Below are 10,706 nucleotides of genomic sequence, written 5' to 3'. Positions count from 1 at the left end.
CACTGCGGCCATGGGGGACCTATCACAGTGGCCACGGGGGACCTCCCACAGCGGCAGCCACAGGGGACCTCCCACAGCAGCCACGGGGACCTCCCACAGCAGCCACGGGGACCTCCCACAGCGGAGCCACGGGGGACCTCCCACAGTGGCCATGGGGGACCTCCCACAGTGGCCATGGGGGACCTCCCACAGTGGCCACAGGGGACCTACCACAGTGGCCATGGGGACCTACCACAGCAGCCACAGGGAAGAGGTAGGGGTGGTTGCAGCACTTCTTCAGGTCCATCATGATGTTAAGCAGTGACACCTGGTTCCCACCCCCCTTGGAGTTCAGTGCCTCGAAGTTCCGCGTGAGGATGAACTTGTAGTACTTCCTGTCACAGAGCAAGGAGGAAAGGCAGTCTGCACGCACCTGGCCATGCCAGCCTCTGAGACGACACTCTGGTCTGCAGGGAGGCTGGGGCCTGGCAGCCAAGCACAGTTGCAGAGAGACCAAGGGGAGCCCCAAGAGGTGAAGCCACAGGCCTGGCATCACCCAGCAAGTTACTGGGGGACAGGACTGATCAGTGAAATCTGAGAGGAGACCCCAAGAAGGAAGCTTATGCAAAAGTTGAGTGGAGGCAAGGGCGAGGCCAAAGGCTGTTTCACCCATCCCAGGCAATGGGCCAGGAAGGCCCACTCAGGCCCTTCTGGGAGAAGACAGGCCCAGGGGACCCAGGGCAGGCCGCTCACTTCTGCATTTGGCTCAACTCCACACGGACAATCAGCTCAGTCTTTGCCGGCATGTTCTTGAACACATCAGCCTTGAGCCGCCTCAGCATGTGCGGCCCCAACAGGTCGTGCAGCTTCTTGATCTGGTCTTCCTTGGAGATGTCAGCAAACTCCTCCAGGAAGCCCTCCAGGTTGCTGCAAGAAAAAAATGCAATGACAGCCTGGAGGAGGCCAAAGCCCTCTGTAGAGGGAGCCAGGACTGGGGTAGGGAGAAGGCCAACCAGCCCCCTGCCACCTGCCAGAGGGTCAGAAGGCAGGCCAGCTGGCTGGTGGGCCAGGAAGCACAGGCCTTGCTCTCAGTGTCCTTCTAGTCTCCATCTAAGCCTAGGTCACCTCCACACATTGCAGCTGTCTCAGCCACGTAAGCTATCTTTCTGTCCTCAAAGCCGTCCTGGACGTGCAGTCTCTAGGACTCTTACCCACATTACAGAGAAGGAAACTGAGGCTGATGGGTGCCCATGGTTATTCAGTCCAGCCTTCCCTTGAAGCTATATCTCCTGATTCCAAAATCAGCATTTTTCACCCTGAATCCCCTTTCCAAGCAGGAACATGGCGGTAGGTAAGCAAGGAGGCTGGGGCTCCATCTTCACCCCCATTTCCACCATCACCCCCAGCCTTCAGCCTCCCAGCACTGTCGCTGATGTGATCACTCAGGTCTTTGTGGAGGGACAGGAATAATCTGGGGTATGGTGGAGGGACAGGCACCAAGGAGGACCCTCGAGGTCTTCTGGGTTAGAGCCGAAGAAAGATCGCAGGCTGAGCAGCAGTGGGTGTTCCCCAAGCGCTCAGCGTGTGCCAGTGCACTGCTAACACTCCCATTTTACTGATGGGCAAACTGAGGCCCAGTGAGCAGCCCCAGAGCCAGACAGGCACTGACGCCCCTTCCCTGGCTGCCCTCACTCCACCTCCCCGGCCAGCCCCCCGACTCACTTGAACCTCTCTGGAGTCAGGAAGTTGAGGAGGTGGAACAGTTCTTCCAGGTTGTTCTGAAGGGGGGTCCCTGTCAGCAGCAGCTTATAATCGATCTTGTAGCTGTTCAAGACCCTAAAGAACTTAGAGGGGAACAGGGGGCCCGTCAGGGGGCACAGGGTGGCCAGCCCACCCAGATGGCTCCAGGGGCCAGTGCTCAGCACCTCCTACCTTGGACTGGTTGTTCTTGAGCCGGTGGGCCTCATCCACCACGAGGCAGGCCCACTCGATGGAGCCCAGGATGGCCTGGTCGATGGTGATGAGCTCATAGGAGGTGAGAAGGACGTGGAATTTGATCTGCACTTCTTTCTGGAGGGAAAGGGGAGTGTTTGGGAGGAGAGCTGGGAGGGCAGTGGATCAAGGTCTCCAGAGACAAAAGAGCCAAAAGGAGTGTGGACAGGACCCCCAGAGAGCTCAGGGAGCCTAGAGACTGAGAGGAAGTCACGGGCCACCAAGTCAAGGGGGTCAGCTGAGGCCCAGAGCACTGTCCCCAGAGATCAGAGGAGCAGAGGGGAGCCTGTAGGCAGTTTGCACTCATCCCTGCCAAGCAAGAGACAGGAGTTTGATCCCTAGGTTGGGAAGATCCCCTGGAGAAGGAAATGGCAACCCACTCCAGTATTCTTGCCTGGGAAACCCCATGCACAGAGGAGCCTGGTGGGCTACAGTCTATGGGTTCGAAAAAGAGTTGGACATGACTTAGCAACTAAACAGCAACAACTGCTATTTTGAGCTAGACCTTGGTCGAGTTAATGAACCTCCCCAAGCCTCAGTCTCCTCACCTGTAAAAAGGGAGCAATACTGTATTTGGGAAGAATGCCACAAGAATTAAAAGAGCTAAGTATGTGCCTCAAAAAGTTAGACATTCTATCTTCCTTTTCCTGCATTGTCAGGCGGGTCCTTTACCACTAGCGCCACCTTGGGAAGCCCATGGAGAACAGTATGGAGGTTCCTTTAAAAACTAAATCAGAGCTACCATATAATTCAGCAATCCCACTCCTGGCCATGGGTTAGGAGAAAATCATAATTTGAACAGATACATGTACCCCAGTGTTCACTGTAGCACTATTTACAATAGCCAAGACATGGAATAAACCTACGTTTCCATCAGCAGAGGCATGGATAAAAATGATGTCATCCATATATACAATGGAATATTATTACTCAGCCATAAAAAAAGAACAAAATAATGCCATTTTCAGCAACATGGATGGACCTAGAGATTGTCATATTGAGAGAAGTAAGGCAAAGATAACGACTGCTTATATGTGGAATTTTTGAAAACTGCATAAACTTTTTTTTACAAAAGAGAAACAGAGTCACAGATGTAAAAAACAAACCTGTTTCCAGGGGGGAAATGGGGGAGGGCTAAATTGAAAGATTGGAATTGACATATATACACGCTATGTATTAGATAGACCATAAGAACATACTGTATAGCACAGGGAACTCTACTCAATGCTTTGTAATGACCTATATGAAAACTAATCTAAAAAAAGAGGGGATATAGGCATATGTATAGTTGATTCACATAACTGTATGCCTGAAACTAACATAACACTGTAAATCAACCATACTCCAATAAAATTTTAAAAAATAGAAACAAACAAAATTACACATAGAATTACTGTACCATCCTGCAATTCCACTTCTGGGTATAGACCCAGAAGAAGTGAAAGCAGGGACTTGAATGAATATGTTTGCACACCCATGTTCATAGCATTATTCACAAGCACCAAAAGGTGGAAACACCCAAGTGTCCATGGGCTGAGTGGTCCATTCATACACATGCAGCGGAATGTTATCCAATCTTGAAAACCTGACACATGCCACAACGTGCTGAGTGAAATGAGCCAGACACAAAGGACAAATACGGTATGATTCCACTTACACGAGGTACTGAGAATAATCAAAGCCAGAGACCAAAAGGACGAGGCTGCCAGGAGCTGGAGGTAGTCAGTATCTAACAGGGACAGGGTTTCAGTTTTACAAGATGAAGTAGTGCTCAGGAGATGATGGAGTGATGGCTGCAGAGAAGTGTGAATGTATTTGGTGTCCCTGAACTGTACTTATAAAAATGGTGAAGATGATAAATTTTAAGTTATGTGTATTTTACCACAATTTTTTTAAAAGACAATAAGTTAAACAACTAAATCAGCAAAGCGCCCAGCCTATCGCACGAGCCCGATGTGAGCTCAGAGAGAAGTTGTTTCTGGAACCATTTGAGCTTATCACCCTCATTAAACAAATGGGTATTGAGAATTCCCTGGCAGTCCAGTGGTTAAGGGCTTCCCTAGTGGCTCAGACAGTAAAGAATCTGCCCGCGATGCAGGAGACCCAGGTTTGACCCCTGGGTCAGAAAGATTCCTTGAAAAAGGGAATGGCTACCCACTCCATTCTTGCCTGGAGGATCCCATGGAGAGAGGAGCCTGGCAGGCTATAGTCCACGTGGTCACAAAAAATTGGACACGACTGAGCAACTAATACTTTCCCTTTCACTTTCCAGTGGTTAGGACTCAGTGCTTTCACTGCTGTGGCCCGGGTCAGGGAACTAAGATCCTGCAAGCTTCACAGCGCAGCCAAATAAAAGTTACTGGGCATCTCCCAGGGTCACAGTTGTTCCTAGAGGATGGAGAAAGCCAAGGTGAGAACCCTTGGGGAGGTTGGGGATGATCCCAGCACTGCAGCTAGAGTGAGTGCCATGGCTGCCCAAGGGCCCCCATGTGCCAGCTGCAAGAAGCACTGAGCGCTCCGTGTCCTCGCTTCTCAGAGTGCAGCCTGAGGACCAGAAGTGTGCACACCATCTGGGACTTCGTCAGAAATGCGGAATCTTGGGACTTTCCTGGTGGTCCAGTGGTTAAGATCCTGAGCTTCCACGGCAGGGGGCATAGGTTCCATCCCTGGTTGGGGAACTAAGATCCTACATGCAATGCAGTATGACCAAAAACAAATTTTAAAAAAGAGAGAGAGAGAACTTCCCTGGTGGCTCAGTGGTAAAGAATCCTCCTACCAATGCAGGAGACACGGGTTTGATCCCTGATCTGGGAAGATCCCACAGAGCAACTGACCCTGTGCACCACAACGACTGAGTCCGAGCACCCTAGAGCTCTGCAACGAGAAGCCACCGCAACGAGAAGCCCACACACAGCAACTAGAGAGTAGCCCCTGCTTGCCACAACTAGAGAAAAGCCGGTGCAGCAACAAAGATCCAGCGCCACCAAAAATAATAATAAACTAAAATTAAATTTAAAAAAGCAGAGGAGACACAGACACACACAGGGAGACAGCCACATGACAACAGAGGCAGAAACCAAAGAGATGGAGCTGCAAAGCAAGGACGGCCAAGGAAGAGCCACCAGATGCTGGAGGAGATGCGGAAGGGTCCACCCACAGAGCTTCTGAGGGAGCAGGACCCTGCCTGCTGGGTCTCAGACTCCTGGCCTCCAGAACAGTGAGAGGGTGAGTGTTATTCTCTGCCCCGCTCCACTCTGTGCTACTGCAGCCCCAGGACACAAATACAGCAGGTAATCCTGCCTTAAAAGCAACTCTTCGCCAGCCGCTGCCTCCACTAGAGCCCAAAAGAAGAGACCCCAGATAAACTGCAGAACCCCTGTGCACCCCCGCCCCAGGGCAGACTGGGCTCCTGTGCAGAGTCCTTCCCAGGGGGAGGGGTGCTCACCTTCATCCGGAACACCTTCTTCCCACTCCGAATGGCATTGTCCTCAAAGGAAAACTCGTTCTCCCGGATCACGGAGCGGCTCTCCTTGTCCCCCGTGTAGGTGACCACGTAGAAGTCAGGGGCCCACATCTCGAACTCACGTTCCCAGTTGATGATGGTGGATAGGGGCGCACTGACCAGGTAGGGCCCTTTGGAGTGCCCCTGGGGAGGGAGACGGAGGCGCTGAGGCTACCCAGCCACAGCCCACACCAGCCACCGCTTCCCCGGCCGCCCCGCCCAACCCTCGAACCTCCTTGTACAGGGAGTAGAGGAAGACGATGGTCTGCACAGTCTTGCCCAGACCCATCTCGTCGGCCAGGATGGTGTCGGTGCCCTGGGCCCAGGAGAAGCGCAGCCAGTTAAGGCCCTCCAGCTGGTACGGGTGCAGCGTGCCGCCCGTGGAGTCAATGTACCATGGTTGTTTGTCAAACTTGACCGTGGGCTGCAGAAAAAGCAGAGGTTCAGACGTACCCTGGATCCTGGGCCACCAAGGTCCACCAACCTTGCCTGGATGATTCTTTATGCCTGGAATACTCTTCCCACTCCTCTTGTCCCTGCTAACTTATTCATCCTTCAGGCCTCAGATGGAATGCCTCTGCCTCCAGGAAGTCTTCCCTGACTCCAGGCTTGGCTTAGATGTTCCCACATGCTCTCCCAGGGTGGCCCCATACATTTATCAGGGCAGTTTCCCAATTGTTGCATTCTCTGATTTTGAGCCCAGCTTGTGGTCACCATACTGGTCCTATTCGGACACAGCAGGCACTGAGTCAACATCCATTTGATGCTTGCCCAGGGTGCCTGATCCCGAACATCACCCTCTTTGTGCCTCTTAGTCTACAGCTCAAGGCTGTCATCCCCATGAAGTCCCCCTGATGTATCAGACCCACTCACCTTACCCTGCATCTCAGACCCAAGCCAAATCCCCATTTGTGTTTGGACCTTCCATGAGCCCCTGGAAGATGAGCACTTCATGGAACAGGTGGGTAGGGCTTTGCTTCCCAGGGCCAGGTACTAGCAAACATCCCAGAGAGGTTTGCTAAAGGAATAAAAGCCAACCTTCCACTCCCCATAGGCTCAAAGTTCCCAGGTAAGTCCTGGGTCTCCTCCCCCTGAACTGATAAGAATGGTGTGTAATTAGCAAATCAGCTGCTGTACTCCTGAAGTGAGGGGCACTTTTTGATTTAAAGACTTGGAATTACAGAGACTTCTCTGGTGATCCAGTGGTTAAGACTCCACGATTCCACTGCAGGAAGCGCGGGTTCGATTGCTAGTTGGAGAATTTAAGATCCCATATACCACGCAGTACAGTCAAATAAATAAGTAAATAAAGGAATATTTGGAATTCACTCATCTAAAAGAACACAAGTTCATAGACTGCTCTGAGAAGAGACTATCTGCTCCCCAGTTTGTGCACCAAGACCCGACCCATCCTTCAAATCTCTCTGTCCCCTGGGAGCTGCCACTCTACAGGATGCTGGGGACCAGGACCCCAGGGTGTGAGCCTCCCCTGCGGGGAAAGCTCGGTCCCCTCATCCCTGTCCCACCAGGTACCTGGCAGGAGTGGGCTGAGCCGCAGCACCCCCTCCCACATGGGCACGGCTCCAGGTGCACAGACCCATGGCAGAGTTCTCCAGAGACCTTGCCCTCCTCCAAGGCCCAGCCTGGGTGGCAACCCCACCCTGTGACCCCTTCCCACTCACATCCACAATGGGTGTGTCCGGGGGCTTCTCCTGTTTGTCATCCTTCAGCTTCTTGCCCTTCTTGACCAGCCTCTTGGGCAGCCTGGCATCCTCTCCCAGCATCAGCTCCCTGAGGAAAAGGACGGGATGAGAGAGCAGAGCTCAGGCCATTGGGAAGGCGGGAGGCTCCACCCAGGGGCCCCAGCGTAGCGCACCTGTGGCCCCAGTAGGCCTGCTTCAGGCTGTCGTAGTAGGGGATGTCAATTTCGTCAATCTCCCAGGTGCACTGGTCGTAGGGCAGGTCTTTCCACTTGATTAGATAATGTACGTCCCCCTTTTTATCGAAGCTGCAACACGGTAAACAGATGGAAGAGGGCGGGTCATCCGGGCACCACGGAGGGCACCTCGCAGGATGCAAAGCCTCTCACCCTCACGGGTCTCCTGGGAGCCCCAGCCAGGAGGACAGCACCAGGCAGGGACTCCCAAGGGCCACACAGCTAGTGGGAAGGAGGTAGGAGGGCACGGGGTGAGTGGCAAAGCAGAGGGATATCTGGGTCCCCCAGGCTAGCAGAGGAGCAAATCCAGTGTCCTCCCCATCCTCTGTGGCTGTGAGTCTCATTCCATCATGAGGACTCCTCTAGAATTCTCGACTGCTGAGTCAGATGGTTCTCCCCTGACCATAGACCTTTGTTTTTTTGCTTAAGAAGTCCCAAGGAGAAACTTCCCTGGTGGTCTAATGGTTGAGAATCCACCTACCAGTGCAGGGGACGTGGGTTCCTTCCCTGATCCAAGAAGATTCCATATGCCATTGGGCAACTAAGCCTGTGTGCTGCAACTGCTGAGCCCACGCACCCTAGAGCTTATGCCCCAAAACAAAAGAATCCAGCACCACGAGAAGCCAGCACACCCAAACCAGACGGCAGCCCCCGCCCGCCACAACTAGAGAAAGCCCAAGCACGGCAACAAAGACCCAGCATGCCCAAAATAGTAAGTTTTTTTAAAAACTTCCAAGTTATAGGGAGTTCAGGATGGACATGTACAAATTGCTATATTTAAAATAGATAGCCAACAAGGACCTACTGTACAGCACAGGGAACTCTGCTCAATGTTATGTGCCAGCCTAGATGAAAGGGGAGTTTGGGGGAGAATGGATACATGTCTATGTAAGATCGAGTCTCTAAGATGTTCACCTGAAACTGTCACAACAGTGTTAACTGGCTCTACCCCCAATACAAAATAAAAAGTTTGAAAAGGAAAAAAGAACTCCCGAAGACTGGAGGGGTGCCCATCCCAGTCCAGGGCCCATCCCCACTAAGTAGAGAAGGATATGATTCCTCCAGTGGGTTGTCCTCTCCCAAAGACCCCCGGGGACCTGACGGCCCAGCCAGCAGCACAGAGAGGGTGCGCCAGAGAAGCCTGTTACACACTGCAGCTTGAATACAGCTCCTAAGGACCTCCCACCCAACACAAGTGCACTGAGCAACCAAGCCGGTGGCACTGCAGGGTGAGGGCGCCAGGGCTCCCCCAGATGGCAGTGGCTAGGCCTGGGGACCACACACAGAGAGGTACCAATCCCCAGTCACCATGGAAACCAATGGATTTTTTTTTTCTTTAATAAATGAGTGGTTGTTATTCAGACCCTGTTCAGGTAATATATTTGGAGGAAATTCACCTGCCCCACTTTGGAGGCAGGGAGAAAAATCGGCATTTACGTTTTGAACATGCAATTTAATAAAGGTAAAAAATTGTGGATCAGTTCAGCGGTGGAGGGGCCTCAAGTCACTGTCAGTGAGGGCAGGGGATGGGAGGAGGAGGCATTTCATAATCAAGAGGGTGGTTTTTTCAAATTCTCCCACACTCCCCACCACTGCTTCTGATGGCCCTGTTATCAGGCACTGGCATCCTCCTTGAGCCCCCACAGCAGCCTGCGGGGTTGGTTGCTGATTGTTGAGCTCAGGTGCCTGAGAACCAGCGGTGGCTGACAGGCGGGCACAGGGTAGGGTCCCATTTCCCATTAGAAACACAGAGGCACACGGGACTTCCTTGGTTGTCCAGGTGCTAAGACTCCATACTCCCAAGACTTCTAGTTTTCCAACCAGCGGGGCCAGGTTTGATCCCTAAACGACAGAATGATCTCTGTTCATTTCTAAGGCAAACCATTCAATATCACAGTAATCCAAGTCTATGCCCCAACCAGTAACGCTGAAGAAGCTGAAGTTGAACAGCTCTATGAAGACCTACAAGACCTTTTAGAACTAACACCCAAAAAAGATGTCCTTTTCATTATAGGGGACTGGAATGCAAAAGTAGGAAGTCAAGAAACACCTGGAGTAACAGGCAAATTTAGCCTTGGAATATGGAATGAAGCAGGGCAAAGACTAATAGAGTTTTGCCAAGAAAATGCACTGGTCATAACAAACACCCTCTTCCAACAACACAAGAGAAGACTCTACACATGGACATCACCAGATGGTCAACACCGAAATCAGACTGATTATATTCTTTGCAGCCAAAGATGGAGAAGCTCTATACAGTCAGCAAAAATAAGACCAGGAGCTGACTGTGGCTCAGACCATGAATTCCTTATTGCCAAATTCAGACTTAAATTGAAGAAAGTAGGGAAAACCACTAGACCATTCAGGTATGACCTAAATCAAATCCCTTATGATTATACAGTGGAAGTGAGAAATAGATTTAAGGGCCTACATCTAATAGAGTGCCTAATGAACTATGGAATGAGGTTCGTGACATTGTATAGGAGACAGGGATCAAGACCATCCCCATGGAAAAGAAATGCAAAAAAGCAAAATGGCTGTCTGGGGAGGCCTTACAAATAACTGTGAAAAGAAGAGAAGTAAAAAGCAAAGGAGAAAAGGAAAGATATAAACATCTGAATGCAGAGTTCCAAAGAATAGCAAGAAGAGATAAGAAAGCCTTCTTCAGCGATCAATGCAAAGAAATAGAGGAAAACAACAGAATGGGAAAGACTAGAGATCTCTTCAAGAAAATCAGAGATATCACAGGAACATTTCATGCAAAGATGGGCTCAATAAAGGACAGAAATGGTATGGACCTAATAGAAGCAGATCTAAGAAGAGATGGCAAGAATACACAGAACTGTACAAAAAAGATCTTCACGACCCAGATAATCACGATGGTGTGATCACTCACCTAGAGCCAGACATCCTGGAATGTGAAGTCAAGTGGGCCTTAGAAAGCATCATTACGAACAAAGCTAGTGGAGGTGATGGAATTCCAGTTGAGCTCCTTCAAATCCTGAAAGATGATGCTGTGAAAGTGCTGCACTCAATATGCCAGCAAATGTGGAAAACTCAGCAGTGGCCACAGGACTGGAAAAGGTCAGTTTTCATTCCAATCCCAAAGAAAGGCAATGCCAAAGAATGCTCAAACTACCGCACAATTGCGCTCATCTCACATGCTAGTAAAGTAATGCTCAAAATTCTCCAAGCCAGGCTTCAGCAATATGTGAACCGTGAACTTCCTGATGTTCAAGCTGGTTTTAGAAAAGGCAGAGGAACCAGAGATCAAATTGCCAACATCCGCTGGATCTG

The 10,706-nt window shown here is 51.0% G+C and overlaps 1 protein-coding gene across 1 annotated transcript in view; it reads right to left on the bottom strand.

The window, feature by feature from the left end:
* CHD5 (chromodomain helicase DNA binding protein 5) overlaps positions 1-10,706 on the bottom strand; it is a 62,872-nt gene that overhangs the window by 27,140 nt on the left and 25,026 nt on the right. The window contains exons 12-19 of the mRNA XM_010850204.1: positions 7,350-7,481; positions 7,156-7,264; positions 5,706-5,897; positions 5,417-5,617; positions 1,912-2,049; positions 1,702-1,823; positions 733-906; positions 233-374 (exon numbers count right to left, since the gene is read on the bottom strand). Coding sequence (XP_010848506.1) covers positions 233-374; positions 733-906; positions 1,702-1,823; positions 1,912-2,049; positions 5,417-5,617; positions 5,706-5,897; positions 7,156-7,264; positions 7,350-7,481 — 1,210 coding nt within the window. The remainder of the gene's footprint in view (positions 1-232; positions 375-732; positions 907-1,701; positions 1,824-1,911; positions 2,050-5,416; positions 5,618-5,705; positions 5,898-7,155; positions 7,265-7,349; positions 7,482-10,706) is intronic.

This window comes from Bison bison, unplaced genomic scaffold, assembly GCF_000754665.1.
Source record: "Bison bison bison isolate TAMUID 2011002044 unplaced genomic scaffold, Bison_UMD1.0 scf7180017864289, whole genome shotgun sequence".
Lineage (NCBI taxonomy): Eukaryota > Metazoa > Chordata > Mammalia > Artiodactyla > Bovidae > Bison > Bison bison.
The sequence above is the reverse complement of the archived record's forward strand: the minus strand, read 5'-3'. Positions and strand labels throughout refer to the sequence as shown.